This window comes from Pipistrellus hanaki, assembly GCF_964339955.1.
Source record: "Pipistrellus hanaki genome assembly, chromosome: 1".
Classification (NCBI taxonomy): domain Eukaryota; kingdom Metazoa; phylum Chordata; class Mammalia; order Chiroptera; family Vespertilionidae; genus Pipistrellus; species Pipistrellus hanaki.
Window position 1 is genome coordinate 147,284,506 of NC_140503.1, and position 25,458 is coordinate 147,309,963.

The window sequence follows — 25,458 nt, forward strand, 5'->3', positions numbered from 1 at the left end:
AAAAACGTAGTGAAAGAGTGAGAAAGGAAATAAAATGTGTCATTTCCATTCTTTTGGCTTCTTCTCTCTCCTCTTTTAAAGCAGCCTTTAGTGTGTTGGGTGTGTTATAGTTACTAAAGGCATTCAGAAAAGGAGCTTTATATTCCCCTTGATACTCATTTGACCCACTTGGAATGCGTTGAGCTCATGGTTTGGTGAGCTAGTCCGTGCATCTCACTATCAGTATTTTCATAACTTCCCCTAAATTAGAAGCTCTCTTTTGTTCTTTTGATTTTGTCACTTATTGCCCCGTCATAGGCTTTCCTGGGGATGGCAATTGTAAACAAGATGTTGAGAAATGTTATCAAGTTCTTATGAAATGTGCTGTTTTGTGCCTCATCAAAATTTCAAATTTTAGGCCCTGGTGGGGTAGCTCGGTTGGTTGGAGCATTGTATAAGCACACCGAGGATGCAGGTTCTATCCCTGGTCAGGGCACATATAAGAATCAATCGATGAATGCATAAATAAGTAGGACAACAAATCCATGTTTGTCTCTCTCTCTCAAAAACAAAATTAATAAAAATAATTTCAAATTTACAGTAAGTGAAACCCCTTTAATTTAAAGATTTATATATAGCGCAGCAATTAGTGCATGGTTTGGTAGACAGAGAAATGGAATAAGATATAGATTCTTCTATTCCTTGGGTTTTACTATATCTAGGGGGCCTAGTTGTATCATTCAAAACAATGGAGGTCCAGTGGCCCTTCCCAAGTGGGAGCAGTCCCTTGATCACTGACATCATAACTTCTACATAAGCATCTCTAAGATGCTTGTGGAGGGTTCTATAGGTACAATGAAATGACTGGACCAAGTAACGGCCTGACTTTAAGACCATAATTTTAGCATCAGAGAACTGGCACTCAGGCCTCAAGATTCATAGGGATTGGTATGCTTTCCATTATACCAAATTTTCTTCTGACTGTTCTTCATACATGCATGTACCACAGGAGAGCCTTTGTTTCAGTGCTGTCTGGTCTGCTCTAAATTATGATTAATGTGAGGCCTGTATGCATGCCATAATCCCTCTCCAGGCCTCTGATATAGTCATTAGATGACCCCAGGTCGTGGTGTGGAATAGAGGAGTTTTTTGATGGGAGACTTTGTTCTGTTTTCTTTTTCTATTTCTCAGACAAGATCTTAGGAGGTGGTCTCTAGTGATTCTTGAAGTACAACCATTTGTCTTATTTATAATGCACTTCAGATAAACATCTTTTAAGCACCTCAGAGAAGAATGCATTGTTAGGGCTTCAGTTGAGTTTTGTAATCCCAGTGAGAGTCAGAGGCAGGGAGCAGGGGTGGAATATGTGGGAGGTGGAAGAGGAACTGTTAGCTGTGAATTTCATGACTGTAGTTATTGGGGGTTGTTTGGTTTCTTTTTTTTTTCATACATTTTTGTAATATTTTTATTTGTTATACAAAACATCAGAATTCATGAGAAACAAATTAATGTTAGGTTATTTAAGAAGTACTTTTGCATGGGTATTTTATGTTGCTAAAGAAAAAAATGCATATTGGTCTACTTGCATTTTTTAATTTGTGATTTTTTTTTTAAGGATAATAAAGTTAGAAAAAAGTGTCATTAATAGCCTCTAAAATTACTGAGAATATGCATCCATCATTGCACTAACGATGAGGTCTTTGTTCCAGAAGTTCATTAGCATCACTCAGACCTGGAAGGAGTCATAAGTTATCTAGACAAACCCATGTAGTTCGGTGAGGTCACTGAGGCCTGGAGACATTTAGTGACCTGCGTCTCCTGAGTAATTAGTGAAAGAATCCATCTAGCTCTTGGCCTCCCAGTTCAGTGCTCTTTTGTAAAAGAATGCATGCGGAAGGAGGATGTGTCCACAGTTTGGTAGACATTGAATGATTTATACAGGTAGGGAGGGAGTACCATGGAGTGATGGAAAGACCATGGCTTTTAGATTCAGGCCTACACTGAGGTTTGCTGCTTCTCAAGTGTGGCCTTGGGCAAGCAACCTCTCTGTTGACTTATTTTCAAAATGCAATTGATAACTGTTTTTGAGGGATATTGTGAAAATGTGTGATTGTTTGCAGAGAACCAAATATAGTGCTGGTGTATATAATAGCAGATGCTTAGTAAATGTGGCTGCGGTTAAAATTTATTATTTCTGCTATTAATAAAACAGAATCTGCAAACAGTATTTGCTTTGTTAGTAGGCACTCAGATAAATTGTGCTGAGCAATGTCAAGTGAATAAATGCTTTATCTCACCAGCTACCAAAAAAACTGTTTTAGCTTTTGGACAAGCCTTGCTCTCACTTGTGAATTTGTATCCTACTTTATTTTTCTCAAGCGTGTATTTTGTCTTTAATGATGACGACCCTATTGAAAGTTAAATTAGTATAATGACTAGGACTAGAATGCATGAATTTATAATTTATGAGAGACAGAGGGAAAGGTGGAAAAGCAGTGAATTGGTATCAGTAAAAGCTGAGTTATATTAAATACGAGTGAGATCTGCCAGTTGCTGGTTTCATGGCCTTGAGCAAGTCACTTCATTTCTCAGCCTCAATTCCATAGTCTGTAACAGAAATGTATCCAGGCCTGCTCCTCAGATATGTAGTAAGGATTAAATTGCATATTATACATAAAGCCTTTCCCATTCCTACAAGGCACTATTAGTTATAATTTTTATTTTCTTTCCTCCTGCTGTAATGCTTATAAAAACTGGTGGAAACTTAGAGTGCAAATTATTTGTCAAAAGACAACTTAGAACCTTAAAACATTCTTTGGAAGCTATGAGGATACTATCCTGCTATGAATATGCAGTATTCTAAAATTATAATAGAGACCTTGTACCATGGAGCAGTGTTCAGGTAGCACTTAGCCAAAGTAGGAAATACTTTATCTTTCCCATCTGGCAGATCAGAAGCATTGGTATGATAATTTGCCATGAGTTTTTCATTTTACATGTTTTGATACTATATCAATATATCCCCCAGCCAAATGACATATGGCATAAATGAAAGCATTAATGTGAATAAAAAATGGGTTTACAAAAATATATGCAGAATTCAGAATTCCATGGGAAGAGGAGAGGGACTCCCTCCATACCAGGTTCTTACCCCAACGTGTCTGTAATTCTATTTCCTGTAATTCTCCACTGGTCAGGAAGAACCATGATGCAAAGCAAAGACCTTACTGTTCTCAAATATGACTTTAGTTAACTACAGCTGCTGAAAACTTCCACATGTGATTAGGCTGTCAACACAATATATGTGGCATCCAAATCACAGGGAACTATTCTCCCATTCTCTGCACTGAGCAAACCCACCAAGGAGATTGTATTAGTTCTGGACCACAGTTTAACAGCAGCATTGCCATTGATGAGCAGGGGTGAGCAGGTGGGCAAAAGGCTCTTGAAGCCATCTCATATGAGAAAGGGTCAGAATGATTAGGAAGAATTTTCTTGAAAAAGATGGGAGGAGTAATATCAAGATGCTTCTAGTCATCTATGCTGAAAAGGAGGCATGTGAAACACAGAGAAATAGGAAAATCTGTTGTATGGTCCTTCTCCTTAAAGAAATAGAGAAAGGTTAGGTATCTACATGTTTACATAGAATAGCTATGACCAAAATTGAATGATAAATGCAATATAAAAGTATAAGTCAAGGGCTTTTGGAATTCAGAGGAAGGAAAGATTATATATCACCAGAAGAAATCAGAAAATATTTCACTGAAGGAATAGTGTTTGAACACCAAAGGATGGGAAGAATTTGGATATTTGGCGGTTTCTAAGAAAATATTCCAGTTGGAAGAACAAATGTAGAGTTATGAAAGCAATGATGTTCGAGATATCGTTAAGTGCCCTGGGCAGTGTAGCTCAGTCCTATTCAACAAAATGTGATGGGTTCAGTTCCCATCAGGGCATATACCTAGGTTGTAGGTTCAATCCCCAGTCAGGGAGTGGTGGTCAGTGCACTCCCACCAGGGAAACCCTGCTCAGCCAGAAGCTGGGCTCATGGCTGGCGAGCGCAGCGGTGGTGTCAGGACCCTTTTCCATGGCAGTGCTAAGGATTTTAACTGACAGTTTACAACCGCACCCCCGGAGTTCATGAATTTTGTGAACTGGGACTCTAGTGATTAAATAAGAAGTGATATTAGTGTAGACATTAATGTAAAATTTCAAACCCAAAAACTTTAAACTTTTCAAAAACAGACTTATAAGGGCTACCTTTGTTTAATTATCTATACTAATCACATGCTACAATATACCCTTATAGAAAAGTCAATCTAAAACTTTTAAAGTAACGAAATAATTAAACAAAAACAAAACAACAACAACAACAATGCATATGACATTATCTAAGATCTGTTCAATAATTTCTACTAATAAAGTGTTGCTTATGCCATGAAAGGATAATAAAAATGAAATTTTGTCTAAGTTCAGGATGGTATATTCGAATATTGTTATAACATTTTAAAAACTATTATTTAGAAACAAAGGTATATTTGTTCTGTATTTTTCCTGAAAACAAAAATAGGATCAGGGAATGGTATAAACACATTAAACTCAACTTGATAATTCCCCATAACCAAAATTATCTATTCATAGAAGAGATGACACTATTAAAATGGGTTGCTTTTCCTTCATTGAAAGTACTCACAGAGACTTTTATCCAGTATCAGGATTGCTAGAGAATGAATTTCTGACCCTGGCCAATGTCACTCAGATGGTTGGGCATTGTCCCATGCACCAAAAGGTTGCCAGTTCGATTTCCAGTTAGGGCACATAGCCCCAGGTTTCCAGCTTGATCCACAGTAGGGGGTTGTCCAGGAGGCAGCTGATGATGTCATCTATGTTTCTCTCTCTCCCGCTCCCTTTTTCCCCCCCACCCCCCCCACCCCCCAAAAAAAAAACAGTTTAAAAAAAACAAGAGAGAGAGTGAATTTCTGAATCTGGTTACAAGTGAAAGGCTGAAGATCTACAGTATATGTAAGGGTATATCCACTGATATCCAGAAAGCAGAGTGAGAAGGCAGATTCATTTTTCTAAATTACGGATGGTTCATCCTTTTCAGAAATCAAGGGTGGAGGCATATTATTTTATGCAGAATTCAATCCAAACTTTACTAACTCAAGAATGCAATCTAATTTAAACTATTTTGTCCAAGTATTGTGAGTTCTACTGGGAAAAAGTATGCCTTGCAAGAAATAGAAATAGTTATATTATTAAATTATGTCAAACTGGCTTAGCTATGCCACTTTTATTAGTGTCATCAGTTATTAAGTAGGGCCAGAATGTTCTTGGATTCAATTCCTGAAATATATTTGATTAACTATTTTATATAAATATTTGCCAAATTACAATGGCATATCATATTTAATATTCATATATTATGCAGTTACCCATTACACCAAGTGAAGTTTAGATCCAAAAGTACCATAAGCATTCATGATTAATTCAACTAATTGCCTTGATGTTTTGGAACTTAAGTCAAATGGTTGAATTTTCTTGATCAACCAAAGCAGGTGGAGAAGCAGAAATATGTGCTTGTGAATCTAATATCACTCTTTTTGTCATTTTCAGCTGCAGTATTGAAGTATGAGAACAACGTCATGAATATCAGGCAATTCAACTGTTCTCCTCATCCATACTGGCTTCCAAATTTCATGGATGTTTTCACTTGGTCTCTGCCATTTGTTGGGGAAAAAGGTGGGTTGTGGATCCTAAAATGCTTAATGGAATGGTGTAGTGGGGGAGGAGATGGGGCTATTTTACTATGAAACACTTTAGTCTAACAGCAATTTTCAACCGGTTTGCCTCAAGAATTTTTTAAAAAATGCAATACTGGACTATCTAGTCAGGGCCACTGACCTTTTTTCCCTTACATTGTCAAATAAAAAAGATGACAACAGCCAATACAATAATAACCACCCAATGTGAATGAGTCAAAATTATACCTTTTTCTTGTCACACTGGTAAAAAAATAGATTTTTTGGTGAGCTTCAGAATTGTAGCAATTAATTTATATGTGCCATGAGATGATAAAAGGTTGAAAATCACTGACTTAACCAATAAATTGCACCATGAGAGGTATGATTTGAAAGTGTCAAAGAGTATCCTATTAAACAATTACAATGAATGAAGAGGCAACAAAAGAAATAAGGGATAGTAGGAGAATTAATAATCTCAGAATAATAGAACTCAGAAATTACAGACATACCGTTTTAACTGGCTTCAAATCATAATGACTGCCTTTTCAAAATCCTATTATATTATAATTTAAAGGTACTATTTTATTTTGCAAACTAGTCATCAAATATAAAGGTTACCATAGCAATGTTTTCCTCCCATTTCTGATATAAAAAGGAATCATTGCTTCTTGGCCAGTGTGGCTCCATGGTTGAGCATTGATCCATGAACCAGGAGGTCATGATTGGAGTCCTGGTCAGTCAGGGTATACACATGGGTTGCGGACTTGATCCTTAGTAGAGACATGCAGGAAGCAGCCGATCAATGAGTCTCTATCATCATTGATGTTTCTATCTCTCTCCCTCTCTCTGAAATTAATAAAAACATATTTAAACGAATAATTATTGTATAATAGTGATTAATGACTATAATATTTTGAAGGGCTACATATACAACAACAAAAATAGTTTATTAAAAATATAGTGGCCATTAGTGTGTTACAGGGGAGACAAATGTAGATTTAAAAAGTTGTCTATTAACCTGAGCCAGTTTTCCAAAATTGGCCTTTTTTCCTTCCTTCTTTCCTGCCTTTCCCCTTTGTTTTTATGTTTTGACCTAAACCTCAGCAAAAATTTTGAGTCAAGGTTGCAGCCCCTGAATTTGAGCTTTAGGTTCAATAGGCCTAGTTGTGATATACTGGCTCATTCTTTTTTTATTTTTTTATTTTTTATTTTATTGATTTTATACAGAGAGGAAGGGAGAAGAATAAAGAGTTAGAAACATCGATGAGAGAGAAACATCGATCAGCTGCCTCCTGCACATCCCCTACTGGGGATGTGCCTGTAACCAAGGTACATGCCCTTGACCGGAATCGAACCTGGGACCTTTCAGTCCTCAGGCCGACGCTCTATCCACTGCTGGCTCATTCTTTATGCATCATCTTTTTACATTCATGATAGAATATAACCTAATTTTTTAAAATGTTCATTGTACATAGCGTGCACATCAAGTAAAAGTGATGCAATACTAAATTTCTGTATATAATACTTTTATATAATCTATTTACTCAACTAAATTTTTTATTAAACTTACCTAACCTTTATTTTTAAAGTATTTTTTATAATAAAACTAGAGGCCCTGTGGGATTGAGCTAAAACTAGCTCTCCGACATCCCCTGAGGGATCCCAGATTTCAAGAGGGGGCCAGACTGAGGGATCCCACTGGTATATGGTCAGGGCCCGGGAGAAATGCAGGAGGTTGGTCAGCCGGGGAAGGACTGAGAGAGGCTCCTGGTCGTGTCCGGCCCATCTGGTCATTCATGATCAGCCAGACCCCAGCAGCAAGCTAACCTACCGGTTGGAACATCTGCCCCCTGGTGGTCAGTGCGTGTCATAGTGAGCTGTTGAGCATCCTTAGCATATCATTAGCATATTATGCTTTGATTGGTTGAATGGCTGACCGGACAACTGGGCACTTAGAATATTAGGTTTTTATTAAATTGAATATAACAATATCTACGTTTAATCAGTTTATTAAGGAATCAACAAATTTTATTAAATACAAAACTCATGCCTATCACTGTCTAGTTCTCTGGAGAATTAATAAAATGGAAAAAGAGATCCAGTATATTTAGTCCCTGCTGAACAGAAGTTCATAACCTGGTCTAGATCTAGATCTCAATATACACATAAATAAAAATTCAAAAGTAGCATACTTCATAAATTTATAGTATTTTCACATCCACATGTTTGATTTCTCTATTGTCTGCTGACCTGTAGCCAGTAAATCTTACTATTAGATTTTGTAGGCATGAACTAATAATTTTATAAGGACAGAGTCTATGTAGAATCATAAAGCCCTTTATCTTTTATGACCTGGATTTTATAGAAACTACTGTGTAGGAGATTCTATATACAAACTAGGTAAGAAATGCTATTGCTAAGCTTGCTCATTAAAAATGCCATGGTAATAATTAAGGTTATGATAGAAAAAATCTGGACTTCTTTCTTTTCTTTCTTTCATTTTAGTGACTGAGATGCTGGTAAATGTCCTCAACATCTGTTCAGATGATGAACTAGGGTCGGAAGAGGATGGATTTGATGGTAAGAGGCTTGAGCCTTTGTGCTACTGTATTTGCCAGAAAAATCACATGGCTTCTCTTAGCTAACGCTATGAATGAATTTCTAAGATTTGGATTTTTTTTTAAAAACATAATGTAGAATTGAAAATGAAAGATTATAATTTTTATTTGCTTTGAAAAACATAAGAAATGAAAAACCTGAGAGACTTGTCCCTTTACCCTGAAAACATTGTTGAAGTAGTGAACTATTTTAAAAAACCATCTTTAGGTACCTCATATTACTAAGTAACTGCTTTTCGACTCCTTGATTAAAAAAAAAAAAAAGTAATCCTTTATTTTCTAGCAGATGTTACCATTTACTGGGTAACTTTTAAAAGTACCCTTTAAATGAAGTTGCTCCTATCAACTGTTCAAATTTTGATGTCTATGATAAAATAAGATATTTATATGTTGATATATTGGTATTTAGTCAATCCCAATATTTTTATATCTGTAATAAGTAGTGAATAAACTAAAAGGTTTTAAAATTATCTTTATTTTTTAAGATGCTATTTGTAATCAGACACCATCAAAAATAATGCTTTCTCTGAAAAAGACAAAGATTGATGAGGGTAAAGCTGGAGAGAAAAATTACTCTGGTCCTTGCAAAAAGCACCCCAAAATAAATGAAAAATAGCAAAAATATATAGTTAGAAAGTGCAAGAGCACACATTACTTCCAGAAACATTTAATAAGAACCCACTGTGTGGGGCATTCAGGGTCCCACTATTCCCATGAACTGATGAAACTGTATTCTGCTTAGAGCGAAAGGTAAGTAAACAGATAATACCAACAAAATAAGGCAAATTATAAAATAAGGGGTGAAGATGGCAGGGGAAATAGATAATGTGGCAAGTTTAAATATATAAAGTCTTTACCTTTAAATCCTGTACTTAGGTAAAATGAAAAGAGAAAGTGGCCCTTTCAGAAAATTATACCTGAACAGCATGAGTTAATGCTCACTGGGTTTTAATACAGGTCCCATCTATATATTGCAAAATACCTAATGCTGCAGGCAAAAGTAAAATAACAGCTTTTGCTCACTCATGTAAAGAGTCTATATACTTAGTTAAATTAAAGTGTACAGTTATCTCTACTGTCTCATAGTTTTTCTCCTTCTATAACCTCTCTTGACTTCACTACTTATCTCCATAGACTGTTCTCTAGTCACGTATCACCTGTACAATATAACGAAGGAGAGAAAAAATATATAGGGTGTCCCAAAAAATGTACACAAACTTTAACAGCCGATAACTCAATTGAAAATGAACTGTATGTTAATAAACACTGACTTTATAATTACTTGAAATGTGTATACATTTTTGGGGACACCCTGTACATATACAGACTTCTACTAGGTTAAAATTACCTAAAGAATAGTTGTAAATATAGTTATATATTTTGAAATATTCCAGAGATCAGTGGCTATTTTGTGCTTTACCCAGATTCTAGATGTTTGATATGTTACAGCCACAGTTTGCTGCTGTTAACTTTTCCTGGGATACCGATACCGTTTAATAGGTAATATTTCCATAATGGCATAAACTTTTTCCTATAGAAAGGATACTAATCTGGTGAAACCTCAAAAGTCAGTAAACATTTTTTCAATAGATGCTTTTACTGTGTCCCTTTTATTCCTCAAAAGAAAGATTAATTAGCATTAATACAGTGAATAATATTCCTTTCTAAACAAATCTCTATTGTAGCCAAGTTCGTTGGACAATAATTATAATATAGGCAATATAATTTAAAGTGTAACGTCGTAAAGAATAACTACCTCCATAGGCTTGTAATTAGACATTAATCCATTAGCTCAGTAAATACATATTGAGGACCTATTGTGTGCCAGGTACTGTAGCCAAAATGCTGGCCAATTTCGTTAGTATATAGATAGATGTTCCTACACAGTTAAATCTTACCAAGACTTGGTATTTACCTCATGTAAAGTATATTATAACTCACTCTCTCAGTCACATGAAAGGATATATTTTGTGACTTGCTCTGCTTTAAAATAATTTGTTCCATTCAATGTGCTCTGCCCATCAGCACTTGCTTTGTAAATAGCCTGTTAATTTTAGTTCTAGGAGTGAATGCCCTTTTCAAGGTATTTTGAAGAATGTTTTTTTCTACGCAGGCCACTGAACATGATATTTTAGTTCAAATCTCATAAATACTTCCTCTCAAAAAAAAATTAAAGTATTAACTAAAAGGATGTCTAATAGGATATTGTACATTTTAAAGTAAACCACCAGCAATGTTCTCTAGTACTAAATTTAACATGATACAAAAACTATGGTTTTCTTCAAAGGTGATCAGAGAACAACTTGACTCTCTTTGGAACTGCAGTTTCTTGAAATTTCTTTTTCTTTCTTTTTTTGGTAATATTATTTTCAGCCTTAGGATAAAGTTTGCCCCTCCATAATGCAACCTGCAGGCTCTCTTTCTGGGGGCCGGCCCTGTGCTGTCTATAGAGCCCCTGGGCTTATTGGCCACAGAGGCGAAAACAGGAACCAGAAGACATCAATAGGCTTAATTAAAGCTCTTCCTTCAATTGCTTTATATTCTAAAAGTGGGTGGTAGGGGGATCTCTTCATGAGTCATTTCTCTAGCCTTTTTCAATATTTTTTGCTCCATATCCAATGCCAACTGAAAAGTAGTGAGGTGCCTTTGCAATCCTTGACTATTTTTTTATTCTTAGTGTTTATAAAACATAGAAAATAGAGGTTCTTTTCATTTACTTTTTGAATTATTACTGGACAGCCCCCTAAGTCAGAGGGGTACCTGTCCCTTCCTGGGCTCTTGCCAATCTCATAAGAAAGATTTCAAATGAGTAACAGATAGCTGTGTTGAAGATCAGCAAGGGAATTCATTCATAATAGACTTGGCATAAAGCATAAGCTGGCAACTCAGCTAATCTGAGTGCATACCTAGTAGGGGTTCAGGGGTTTTTATACCCTTCTTCCTGTAGGTTTCAAAGCTTCCCTGCCAGATATCTTATGCAGCAGACTAAGTTTCAACATCCCCTTCTACATCCTTGTGCCTTATCTGGGAATGTTTGTACATTCACCAGGTCATCTGGTTTGGCAAGTCCTAAGAAGTCATACTTCTTTGTTTAGTGATTGAGATAAAACTCACCCTTTTTCCCCCTTCCCCAAGATGGCTATGTTTTGGCTGGCATTGATGGCATGAAGTAGGTCTTTGTTCTCTATTTTCCCAAGCCAGGGTAATTTAAGTTATATTCTTTCATTAATTTGCTTTCAAGGGTCCTTATTTGGGGAAGATAAGATCTCATGATTCATAGGCAGGCTGCAAGCTTCCCAAACTATTTGGCCTTGTTTAATTTTCTTATCTCAGTTTCCCCATTCCACTTGCCTAGGAATTTTCCTAAGTTCTTTACTATAATGCCACAGAATGAAAGGCATGGGACTAATTTCACTTTTTTCCTTCAGGTTCTGTCAGCTTTCTTTTACCATTTAATGATGATGACAGTGGCTAACGTGTTAGCTATCATTCTAAGTCATTATATATATTACCTTTTTGACCAAAAATAATTTACAATTATCATTCATATATATGATATAGATGTAGATGTAGATATAGATATATAGATATAGATATAGATATAGATATAGATATAGATATAGATATAGATAGCATAGATATAGATAGGTATATAAATATATACATATAGATATAGGTATATGATACTAGAGGCCCAGTGCACAAAATTCATGCACTTGAGGAGGTCCCTTAGCCCGGCCTGCACCCTCTCTCAGTCCTCTCATTCCAGGAGCCCTCAGGGGATATCCAACTGCCAGCTTAGGCCTGCTCCTTAGTGCTGCCATGGAGGTGGGAAAGACTCACGCCACCACTGCTGAGCTTGCCAGCCATGAGCCCAGCTTCTGGCTGAGCAGTGCTCTCCATGTGGGAGCTCACTGACCACCAGGGGGCAGCTCCTGCATGAGCATCTGCCCCCTGGTGGTCGGTGCACATCATAGCAACTGGTAGATCCGCTGTTTGTTTGTTCAATTTGCATATTAGCCTTTTGTTATATAGGATAGATATGAGGTGATTAATATTATCTTTAATCCTAAAAGTAATCTGTTGTTATGGATACTGTGATTATCCCTATTTTACGTATGAAGTGATTAGGCCCTACTAAGGTGCAGTGAAAGCTGAAGGTCACACTGAAGTAAGAGAGCCTGGACCCAAACTAGTGTCTGCCTGGCTCTCAGGCTCTTGAACTCACCACCTGATGACATTGCTTGAAATGTTTTCCTTTGAAACAGCATGATGCTTTTTTTCTTCAAACAACATATAACTAAACACAATATACTTTAGTTTGTTCTATTAAATATACTGTAAAATAATTAATTCTTGAAAAACCTTATAAGCGTTGTTTTGAACTCTATATCCAGTCTCTTCTTTTCCTCCATTTCTTTTGTTTGTGATCTATTTCCTTGTCTCGGCATTTTCACAGTTTCCCTGAGTTGGTAGGGTGGCTTTGTGTGCTAAGGTGTCCTATATGGTTCAGTGAGTCAGCTTCCCAGTTACCTGAGGTGGACAGTCTTATGTAGCCCTTTGTGGGCTGTGTGTGCAGTCTTGTTGTTAAGCCTTGCTTGTTGTTGGTATCACTGGGAAGCGTTGATCTCCAAGCCAATTGGCTATGAGGATCAGAAGTGTCTCAGCTAGGAGGGTTTCTGTCTAAATATACTTTAAAATAATTAGATTTTTTTTTTTTTTTGTTACACCATTATTTGGCCATGAGAGTCAATTAAACTGCAAGTAAACCTTGTTTCATTCTATTTCTTAAACCATGGTTTACTCCAAGAAGTTGTGTTTCATGATGTTAAACATTTTGATGTATCTGAGCCGACAAAACGGCCTCTGGCTCCCCTAGGCTTCTGCTGCACAGAAATCACATCTGCGCCTCTCTTGCTCAGCTTCCGCCTCACCAAATAAAGGAGATTGATAGCCTATCTGGAAAAAGGTTGCTGTTTCCAATTGGTCTGTGGTTCTTTGATGTTGAAAATACAGTACAAAACTTGTATTATCTTGTGAAGTTTTGAAGCAGTTGAATGCCAATGCCTGTCTTCCGAGGATCTAATTTATATGTATTGGAGGCTTTGTTTCCTGTTTCCACTTCTGATTTTGGATGATAAAATCATAATCTGGTTTTAATTAGAGGTTGGTATTCACCAGAACATTTAGAGAAGGAAGACATCCAAGCACATGTATCTCATTTGGTAGTCAATTCTCGATAATGGAGAGACACATTTCAGGACCAAAGATTAGTAAGTGATTCCCAAAGTCAAGGGGAAGAGAGGTTGAAGGTGAGGAGGAAACTGATAGAAATCAAGCAATCTGCATCACAGAGATATAACAAGGAAGTCTGGAGAACCCCTAAGCATTAGAAACCTAATGACAGTTTTAGGGGCTAGAAATATTTATTTGGAACTTTTCTTTTAGGTCCTGAAGTCTTACACTCTTAGGTAAGTTTTTATATGTATATACAAATTATGTTTGAGACTATAATGTATGGCAAGCCTGGCTAAAGACTTCTGGAGGTGAAACTGAAATCCTTTAGAATAAGAAAGAAAAAAAATAATAAAACAAATACATACCCAGGAAATAATAGTTTCGGCTGTGCTGGACAGACTAATATTAAATTAGAATTTATGTCTCCACTTTCATCTAAAGAGCAAACCACATGATGGAACTCTTATCCTGTAGCCACATTTTTGCCTTTTCCTGAATATAGGTTTCAGAGCAGTTTTTTGCATGCCTTTAAGAAACCATCAAAACTGTGTACAAGAAAATTATCTCCCATATCTGCTTTGAATTATTAGATACTTGTTCATATCTAATATCATAGTTCCGGAGTGTTTCCTCACTCTGTTCTGTCTAGCTTTAAAAAGTTACATACACAGAATTTTGTTTAAAAGGGCAAAGTTGAGAACTAGTGAGACTACCATGGCATCTTATTGGTCCTTGAGAAATACCTCCATAAAGAGGGTTTGCTTATGTCACTTTCTCTATCAAAACTGTATTTATTTTCTATGTTGAATATTTGAGATGAATTTCATCTTTTTTTGTTTGTTTACAGATAAGGGTGGGTGGGAATAAAATAAAAAGGGAACAGTCTATAAAGAGTATTTACTATTGGTTTTCACATTTTATTTTTCAATTACAGTTTGCATTCAACATTATTTTGTATTAGTTTCAGGTGTGCAGCGCAGGAATTTCATCTTCCATTTTGTCCGCTTTGTGCATCTGGCAGCACCTGTACTTAGTGCCATTAGCTTAGAGCTTTTCTTGGGGCCATAATTACTGTCACTTCTGAGTGACTTATTTTAGCATTCTGTATTTCAGGTTCCCAATCTGAAAACAAAAGTGTTGTGTATCCTATAATAATTGACATTTGGGGATAAAATAGCAACTTTTAATATAAAAAATAGAAGCATATAGACAGAGAGAGAGAAGAGAGAAGAGAGCGAGCTGGGAGGAGCTTGGTAGCAACCTGATTCTTGTTCTGTCAACACGGAAGTGTAAGTCACAGTTGGTAAGCGAAGGAGTAACATAATAAAAGCAGTATTTGAGAAAAAAAAGCAAGTGCTTTTTCTAAGCTTAGAAAAATGCTTGAAAAATGAACCAGGATAAGTGGGATATAATTAAAATTGAAGTAATTAGACCTGAGCCATAAAGCCCAGCCAGCATGGCTCAGTGGTTGAATATTGACCTATGAACCAGGAGGTCACAGTTCTATTCCTGGTCAGGGCACATGCTCCAGTTACAGATTCAATCCCCAGTGTGCGGCAAGCAAGAGGCAGCCAATCAATGATTCTCTCTCATCATTGATGTTTCTATCTCTCTCTCTCTCCCTCTCCCTTCTTCTCTGAAATCAATTAAATATTTAAAAAGAATAAAATAAAAGGGAGTATTCCAAAGAGCTGCCCAAGGCCTGAACAACTACAGCATAAGTGGGGCACAGGAAACAAAAGTTGAATTGGATGGTTGGGTCTAGGTGCCCTTGAGGATGAGACCATTTATGGAAAAACTCATCAGTCTCAGGAGAAAGAAAGATGAATTCAGCCACAGACATGAGTTTGAGTGAAAGTGACACATATAATTCGGGAGAGGTCCAGTCAGGACTTGGACATGGAGTCCTGGAAATTGGGAACAAAATCCAGGCTTATGACAGAGGCTTGGAATTAAAAGCTGCAATTGAGTCCATTAAGAATAAAATAGGCCTCCAAAGTTGCTGATGTGGAAGGAAATGTCAGAAAATCTAGGGCTGGTCCTAAGGTTAACCCTTCTGCCGAAGCTGGAGAAGGAAGATCCACCACTGAAGGAGAAAGTGATGAGGGGGAGAGCACAGGAACTGGGGCCGGTGTGGCAAGCCCCGGCAGCAGCTGTTTAAAGCTGTATGCCCCCAGTGCAGAAACATGCTGTGAGAGAAATCTAGCCAGTAACTAAAATACTAGGATATGACTTTGGCTGTCAGCAGATTATTAAAAAGAGGCCAATAGCAATATTTATTCTGTTGTTATAGTAGCTAAAAAAGAAAATTGAAAAAGGCCAAAAAGTAGAACGACATTTAGAATATTTTAATTTTAATATTGTGGTAAATTTCCATTTTATTTTGTACATTATATTCTTACTTCTGTGTAAAAATACTTATTCGTGGGTTATCTTTTTCTGAGTATTCAGTGGCAAACCAACACCTGATCTCTGCCTCCAATGACCTGAGAATCTAGTGCAACAAGAAATAGATTTTAAATATGCCAAACTTACATATTACAGGGGATTTGGGGGGTGAGGGAGGGGCATTAACCAGGATGAAATATTTGATAACCAAAGGAGGAGACATACAGGACATCATTTTTGTCCTCTTCAGCTACTGACAAGGAAAAGAAAAACACTCTATGTATTTCACTGCTATAGGATATATGGCCATGGGATACATCCATCTAATTTTCCCAGGAAATTATATGCAAAGATGGGTAGCACTTTCCCAGTTTTAAGTTCTCTGATCTTTTTATAATAACTGAATTGTCATGGTAGAATTGAAGAAAGGAAAAGGAGGACATTTATGAAAAGAAAAGATTATTCAATATTTTGTCAAAGGCTTTGTAACTCCTTAGACTTTTTTGTTATGGTTGTTGTTAACTTCCAGTTTATTGCTGATTTTTTCAATTAACCTTGCAGTGTGTGATTGAGAGGCTAAATTGTCTTTGTCACCGGAAATGTATCATTTGTACTCTGTCTTCTTTATAGTTCAGCTAACCGCTTTTTGGAAATATGGTTTTACCATAAAAAAAGAAAAAAGTGCTTATCCAGTATATCATTAAAACTGAAACATGTCTAAAAAATGCATGGTCATTTACCAGGTAGCAGGTTATACAGTCCCATCCTATTTATGGCTATCAGTGTTTTGAGGCCTTGACAAACAAACATGGTGATAGCCATCATGTTGTAATCAGTACCATCAAGTCTTGGCTTATCAATTTGATTTTAATAATTAAAATCCTTTTAAGTCACTAGTTACAATGATACAGTGACACAGACATGAAAAGTACTACTTTCTCTTCCTATTGTACTACCATGATTTTGCACAAATATATTTCTTTATCACCTGACATAATTTTCCCATTGCATGGAAGTGCAGACTTTGCAGAACACACCAAGAGTTAAAAACCAGCCTGTTCTAGCTAATTAGTTGGGTAATGAGATAATGTTCACATTGGCTAGAATATTATGCTCACAGTAAAATAATAATCTAGAAAATACTTCAGATTGATACTGTATTTCCTGAGACACATGTATTCACATATACAATATTTTACACAGTTTTAGAAATCATTATCTCTTACAACTGAGCCTTTCTTTAACTAATGGTGATGTTGGCCAACTTATACTAAACATTAGCTATTGCGTATCTAAACATATACTTAAATTAAATGTACTTATGAAATTTATTTGAGAAGGAAATCTGTTACATAATAAGAATGGATATAAGCATACCCTCTGTAAGCCTTACTGAATTCTTTACCTGAGGGGCATTTAATGAAGGTAAAGGTTTTGTGCATATGTATGTCTATATCTTAGAAAAACATTACTTCTCACCAACAAGGTAGAGATTATTATGAAAGAGGCTGTCACAGGTAATGTCAGCTTACTGCAAACTGATGCCATAAGGAAGTTAAGATGTTTTTTCTTGTTTTGGCAGAGCTTTCATGATCCTCTCTATACTGAGGCACTTTATAGGTCCAATTTCTCAACCTGAATATTCTCACTTATATGAGAATCATTTATAATTGGACAACTTTAGACAGACTTACTGTGATGAGGCCAAAGTCATCAAGAGGAATTGTTTGGTCTCTGTGGCAGGTTTAAAGGCTATGTGAAAAAGTTTCATAAATGCTCAGAAAAATCTAAATTTTAAAAATAATTTTATGATGTGGTCTTTGTTCACTCTTTAAAAAATGTTTTATTCTTTTGTCATTACTTTTAGTTCATGAGAAGCTAGCAAACTTTTTTGAGTACTTATGTACCAAAGGTTTGTGCTAAGTGATTCAGCGGGTAGCACAGTACCTGGTATGTGCCTTTGTTGAGTGTTGAGAATGAATGAACACATTACTTATTTCATTCTTCCGACAGTCTGCCTGACACTGTAATGAATCCTGGCTCTGAGCACCATTTTCAGAGGATGACCTTAGGCGAACAGCTTACTCTTTCTGTTCCTCAGAATCATCTAAGTGGCGTTCAAGCCTCATGACCTGGGAACCATTCTGCCTCTTTACATTGCCTATGCATTCCTGTGCTCTGATCATTGGCCAGAAGCTAATGCTCATTTCCCTATTTTCCTCTTTGGACAAAACTTCACTGCTTTTCCTATGGATTGACAAAACATGCAGCCTAGGTCCTGAGTAGCACTGGAAGACCTTTGAGTGACTTTATTTCAGATAAACTCAATATATGCCAGTGCCTCAGCCATCTTCTGCTGCCAGATGCAGGAGTTGCATTAATTCTTTAAGTCAGCTTTACTATGCTGTTCAATACTCAATTAACATTCTGTCTAGGGTATAAGACATGGGACAATCAAACAGTATTCTACATATTTGTCCATTTTCCCCTTTACTTTTTATATTTTCAGAGATAACATTTAAATATACTAGTATTTGATAGATGTATAAATATGGGTCCAGAATTAAGTTCTAATCTGAGTTAATTTTTCCGGCACTTAGCATGTATGCATAATTAGGCCCTTATATCTTCTTAACTGTTATAGCCTCATCTATATCCAGAATAATTCTTGATAGATTACACATTCAGGTATCATGGTTGTTTCTCATTTAGACAAAAGAATCTACAGTATGCAATTGACATTTGTTATGTCATTCCATTTTGCTTTACTCTTGTAAGTTTATACAGCTGATGTGTTTCTATTATGAAAAGAAGTTCATTGAGGTAGAATTTCACATGTTAGTCATCTCTTCTTCGGTAAATAAAATAAACTGAAATGTCCTTTGTAAGATGTGGGCTGCCTATGTGATAGCTTTTTAAAAAAAAAAATCAACCAGAAGCCTACTTTAAAGTCTTTAATTTCTACACAAGTTAGAATTATGCTTATAGCCAATTTCTGCAACTCTGCTGAGAGGTCATTGAATAGGTGGAACAGAATCTCGAAGCACAGAAGTCAGTGGAATCCATTAGAGCTTGTACACAAAAGTAACTTTTAATTAAGAGGAAAGACAGTCAAATAATGACAGTTATTTAACATTTGGGAGTAGTCTGTATATTTCTAAGACTTCCTATCTAAAGAATTTAGTTATATTTTATGACAGGAGAAGTGGGATTAAACATAGTCTAGGCCAGTTGTTTGCAAACTGTGGCTTGTGAGCCACATGCAACTCTTTGGCCCCTTGAGTGTGGCTCTTCCACAAAAAATACCACGTGTGGGCGCTCATGTACAGTGCAGTTGAAACTTAGTGGCCCATGCGCAGAAGTCGGTTTTTTGGCCTGGGCTAGTCTATTTTGAAGAAGCGGTGTTAGAACACTCAAGGGGCCAAAGAGCCACATATGGCTCGTGAGCTGAGGTTTGCCAACCACTGGTCTAGGCTATACTAGCCGTCCTTATAATCCATTACATAGGAGAGACTTAAAATACATATATATATATTAGGTCAGAGAAAGAAAAGACAAAAAAAAAAAAAAGATAAAGTTTAGGGATTATATGGCACACAGTTTAGTTCTGTGGTTTTATAGAGCCCAATTTGGAATATGCATTCTTCAAAAAAAATTTTTTGAAGGATCTTCTGTTGCTTTCAAAATGGGATATAAAACAGAATAGTCTTATGCCAAATATCACACCATTGCAGGTTTTATTGCATGCTGAGATTTTAGTTGAGCTAAAAAGCATATGGAAGAAATTTAGAATAGTATGCGGTTTGCAGTGGTTTGGAGTGAGTAGCCATTATATCCCAATTTTATCACTTATGCTTGTGTAATGTGGTAGAGTTAGAATCCAAATTAGAAAGGTATTACAGTTTTAGGTTGTAATCTTCAAAAAGATTGATTTTTACAGGGATTTAAAGTTCTGTGACGCTGAAGGTGTTTTCCTCTGCCTAATAGAGTAGCCTGCATAGGCATGCATAGGACTATTCTGAAAGGGGCAGTACCTAAACCAATCTCTGCAGATCAGCTTGGCTTTTAACCACACTGACCCTCAGGGGATGAGCAGTGCAGGTTATGGCTAGTCCAGGAGATCTTCCAACAACGACCAAACCTAAAACTGAGTAATCTAATTCTTGATAGAGCAGCAATCTTCATGCCAGAATATTTGTACTACTGAGTGACCCAAGCATATTTCAAAAGGAATTTTAAGGGAATTCATTTTTTCATGTGCCCCCTTTCCTAAAAATGGTCATGGGGACTCACCTGAGTTGGATGTTACAGGCCTTCTTGCAGCTTCTCCTTTCCCACCTCCTCTTTCTCAGTTGCCTTCTCCTATTTTAATAGAAGGCACAGGTCTCCCTGGACATAGTCATTATGAGCATGGCTTTGAGATGCTTTGTCAGAAAGATGTTAGAGAAACTCTGAGTTAGGAAGTCCCTTATTCAAGGCAGTGTAATCTCCCTACTATTAAGGGATACATTCTAATAAAATTTTATTTCTATGCTTTTTAAACATTTATAGAAACATCACATATTTATGCTATCTAATCAATTATGTACCCCTAATAACTGTGATACTGAACACAAAGGAACTTTTGAACACTTACGGTCTGATTGCCTCAGGAAAGTTTTAAAAATACATTTAATTCAAATTTCTAAACGTGTTTACACCCATGTACAATACGGTGATAAAAATATTTTAAAGTAGAAATATATGTCATTCACTAGCATAAAAATCACAGAAATGGAACTGGAAATACAGTTTTAGAAAAAAAAACTGTCATTTTAAAATGACAGTGTTTACAATATCATATTCTTCACAACTATTTAAGCTTGTAGGTTGCAGTTGTGTTTTTTGGAGAAGATTCTGTTGTGGGTGCATGAGGAAAAAAATGTAGAAGCTCGTTTTAAAGCAATTCCAGCGGAGTGAACACAGTTGCTCAGTGCCGGTGCCGTCCCTGGATCCACGACTCAGTCTCTTGCTGGTCTAGGAAAATGCAGTGCATCCCTGTCACACTCATAGCCAAGGGCAAAACTGGGGGGAGAGTACCTTTTGGATAGCATCGCTTGGTTGGAATATAGAACCTTAATATTGGTTATGTAAACTAGGTCACAGAAAGAAAAGACAAAACAGATACAGCTAAGGGGTTATATAGCACAAGGTTTGGTCCTGTAGTTTTTTTTATAGGGGCCAATTGGGACATGAATTCTCCCAAATAAGACAGTCTGTATACTCTTAATTTCATTATCACCCTAGGTTTTTAGAGGCATCTGAAGTCCTTTGCATTATAGCTTGTATTTCCAAGGTGCTGATTTGGATTGGATTGAACCAAACCAATTTTTGTCTTCAGTATAACACAACAAAATTTATTTCTTATCTCAATGCCTTATACTTTGTTCCATAAATAGCCTTTATTAAAATTCAGTAATTGCTCTATTTCACACAAAAATAAAACATTGAAGCACATCTAAACTCTGCTTACATATAATAAAACCATAATAAAATTTTACTTTCAAGCAGAATAGATTTTCTACAGAAGTAAACTTTGTTAGCTTTAAACAAAGGTGGAAACATGGTGAGATTTCTTTAATATTTTCTTAGAATTTGAAATAAAAGTCAAAAGAAATTTGAAGCCTACCAACAAAATACAGTTTTTAAAATATGTATTTTCCTTTTAAAAAGAGCAAAACGTTACTGTGTGTGCACATTTCTCTATATAGGTGTTTTATTTTTAAAATAAGTTTTATTTTAAAACCTATGGTATGGATACACTTGTGTTAGCTGAGAGTCCTTTAAAGAAAGAAGCCTACCTAAGGCATGTGAGGCCAATATAATAAAGAAAGGGAAAACTTCTGCTTTTTCCATTGAGGAGAAAACAGCTCAATAATAATAACAATTTAAAAAAAAATTTTTTTTCACATTCTAGTACGTAATATATCTGAGGATGAAACTTGTATGTAGCTCGTTATCTGCTACATACAAGTTCTTCTCATTGTATAAATATATTGAACCCAATTAGAATCGGTTGCATTGGGATTTATAAAACAAAATCTAACCAATTCCATTTTCTCCTGGGGCTGGTTACAGAAGGTCTGGGGTGAGGTCACTGCCCAGGAGAACTTTCCTTCATTGCCTCCTTCAGCAAGATCATGCATCCCCCATATAATACCAAAAAAATAAAATAAAAAAGGAAGGATGAAGAGTCCTTTTTCCTCAAAATCAAGTGTTTCCAATTATAGTTTTATTTTTTGAAGTTTTATTACAAAATGTTTTAAATAGACAGGAATATTGAAAGAGTTTTGTAGCCAATATCCATCACTTACTTTCTACAATGAAGATCTATCAATATAATAGAGGATATGCAAATTAGCCAGGACACTGCAAGGTCATGAATGAACAGCTGGGAACTGAGGCTACATGGCGGCTGGCCAGGGCTAAGGACCTCAGGCCGCACCCCCTGCTCCTAGGGGCTTGATGGGAACCTCAGGCCATGCTCCCCGCCCCGGTGCTGGGCCTGGGGACCTCAGGCTGAGCCCCTGCCTGGTGGGGCTTGATGGGGGACCTCAGGCCATGCCCCCTGCCCTGGCAATGGGCTGGGAGATCTGGCTGCATCCCCCCACCCCAGCGCCAGACTGGGGGACTTCAGGCCATGCCCCCTGCCTGGTGGGGCTTGATGGGGGACCTCCGGTTTTGCCCCTTGCCTGGCAGGGCTAGACTGGGGACCTCAGACCATGGCCTCCTGCCCTGGCACCAGGCCGGGAGACCTCAGTCTCACCCCTTGCCCCAGCACAGGGACCTCAGGCTGTGCCCCCCAAACAGCGGGGTTTGACAGGGGGCACCTCAGGCTGTGCTTTCCCTGCCCCAGTGCTAGGGCAGGGGACCTCAGGCTGTGCCTCCAACCTAGTGGGGCTTGATGAGGGACCTGAGACTACACCCCCTGCCCAGAGGGGCTTGACGGGAGTGGGGCCAGCCAGGTCTGGATTTTCTGTGTTTTTGAGGCATGTATGGGTGGTGGGCGGGGACTTGACTCTAGGTCTTGTGGCATGTCCCAGATTCTGATAGAAAGATTTTCATACACATTTTACTAATTTTCTTTCATCTCGGACACTTCTATTACAGAAAAAGGGCAAGTAGCAATATTAGAATATTTCCTCTAATTCCCTTTTAATGTGCACAAATTTTGTGCAGCAGGCTACTAGTTTGACTATATTTGTCACATATCTATCTCTATCCATCATTTTAACCTTTTCTTTCTTTTTGGGACTGAATGACAAGTAAGTTCTGTTTACCTCTGTTATGTGTATGCTGATGTCTAAACTCATTTCCATGCACTACTCTGCTGTAAAGCCTTTACATTCCAGCCCCAGGCACCTCCCGCTTCTCTTCTCACCCTCACCTCACCCCGAGGTACCCAAACTCCACTCACACCAGACTCCTCACCCATCATCACACATAACATGGATCATCTCAGCCTGCGTGTCTGAGAATTACCCTCCTCCTGTGGAGAAGACCCATTCTTGCCACTCTTTGACTCTTTAAGATCCGTTAACTTGTCATTCTCTAGGTGAACATTTTTCTCATGCCCGGTGTGCTGGTAAACACTCAACAGCCTGTTTACCAGGGAAAATGGCCCTGGTGTGTGGCATTTGCAGATTCTCTTCCCTGCACCCGATTTCAGGCACCAACACGCAGCTCCTGAGCGAGGAGTTAGCCGAGACTTGCCCAGGGTCCTCTCACTGGCAGCACCTGCGGCTGCTTTCATGCTGATGTTTGGCACAGTTCATTGTCAGCAGCACAGGCTCTTCCAAAGTGGAGACCACGCTCATTCATGTTTCAAGGCAGCGGTGGACATGTGGCAGGCTGCGTAGGATAGGACCCACAAGAACACTTGAGTGAATGATTTGGGTAATAAATAGTATTCTATATTAGCACTTTCCACACACCCCTAATTCAGTCAAAACTGAGGACTGTGTAGCAGCGGCTCAGGGGTGGGAACTGGGCCGGAGGACAGAGCCCGCACCTGCAATGTGAGCAGACAGCCACGTGGAAAGAACCTCCCTTCGCCCCCCTGGCCCCTCGTCGCTGGAGCTGCCCCCGTTTTCCACTTCCTTCCAGAGACTGAGGTCTCCCGTAGGGCTGGGGCGCTCGCTCAGCAGTCCCTGTGGCATCGATACCTTTACAGCCTCCTGAGAAGTCAGCAAGCTGCCAAGTTAAGGTTGGGAAGGACACATGTTAAAAGCACATCTTTAAAGATCCCTTTGTACATTAGCCTCTTCCGCTCTGAGGAAAATTGAGAGAGCAGGGTTGCCTAGATTCTGGAAATACACCATAATACCCCAGGCATAAAGATATTAGAACCTAAAAGTTAAAGAAAGACAGAGGCCAAAAGAAAAAGGGATAAATATTTGAATAGAAAAACAAAATGAAATTTTAGTTAAAAGTAATTGTTTTGTCTCAGCTGGGTGGCTCAGTTGGTTGGAGTGTCCTCTTGTACATAAAAAAGTTAAGGGCTCGATTCCCAGTCAAGGCACATGCCTAGGTGTGGATTCAATCCCCTTTTGGGGTACAGAAACAACCAATCAGTTTTTCTCTCTTCTCTCTCTCTCTCTCTCTCTCTCTCTCTCTCTCTCTCTTTCTCTCTAAAACTCAATAAACATAGCCTCAGGTGAGATTTTTTTTAAAATATTTTTTTTTAAAACATAGAAAATGCTGCCGAAACCGGTTTGGCTCAGTGGATAGAGCGTCGGTCTGCGGACTGAAGGGTCCTGGGTTCGATTCTGGTCAGGGGCATGTACGTTGGTTGTGGGCGCATCCCCAGTAGGGGGTGTGCAAGAGGCAGCTGGTTGATGATTCTCTTTCATCAATGTTTCTAACTCTATCCCTCTCTCTTCCTTTCTGTAAAAAAAATCAATAAAATATATTTTTTAAAAAGAAAAAGAAAATGCTGTCATCCAGTTTTAGAATTTCAAGTTAAAAAAAGTGATTATATTGTTATCGATAAAAAAAGTTACCATTTTTTTTCATGTAAAAGGTGTTTTATGTGTCTTCAATATTTAATATACTAAATTTTAATTTGGGTGCTTACATTTTCACAGCTTAAACAGAGCAAGCACCATGAGTGTTGAATATGACTTTATCTTTGCATGTTACAGCAAGTAAAATTCTAAGATAACATGCATTTTGCCTTATCTTTCTTTTGAATTATGTGCTGTGAGGATTTGCAGTGGGACATAAGAAGTATGTGAAAAAGAGAGTTAATGAACTCAGGAAAGTAACCAAAATCAGGAATAGCGATACTAAATACATGAGTACCTTTGTATCTGAACTTCAGTCTGTCCTGCTGTTGGTCAGCTCTGAAAGTTCAATCACTTATCAACTCAGATGTTTTATTTGAATATTTTAAGTGTTTGTGAGGTTATAAATATGTGGTGTTAGTTTAATTCTGATTTGGTTATTTAGAA

The 25,458-nt window shown here is 37.5% G+C and overlaps 1 protein-coding gene across 2 annotated transcripts in view; it reads left to right on the forward strand.

Moving 5' to 3' along the window:
* PPP3CA (protein phosphatase 3 catalytic subunit alpha) overlaps positions 1-25,458 on the forward strand; it is a 298,586-nt gene that overhangs the window by 254,711 nt on the left and 18,417 nt on the right. For both annotated transcript variants that reach the window (XM_084873825.1, XM_084873826.1), the window contains exons 9-10: positions 5,596-5,721; positions 8,229-8,303. In XM_084873825.1, the coding sequence (XP_084729951.1) occupies positions 5,596-5,721; positions 8,229-8,303 (201 nt within the window). The remainder of the gene's footprint in view (positions 1-5,595; positions 5,722-8,228; positions 8,304-25,458) is intronic.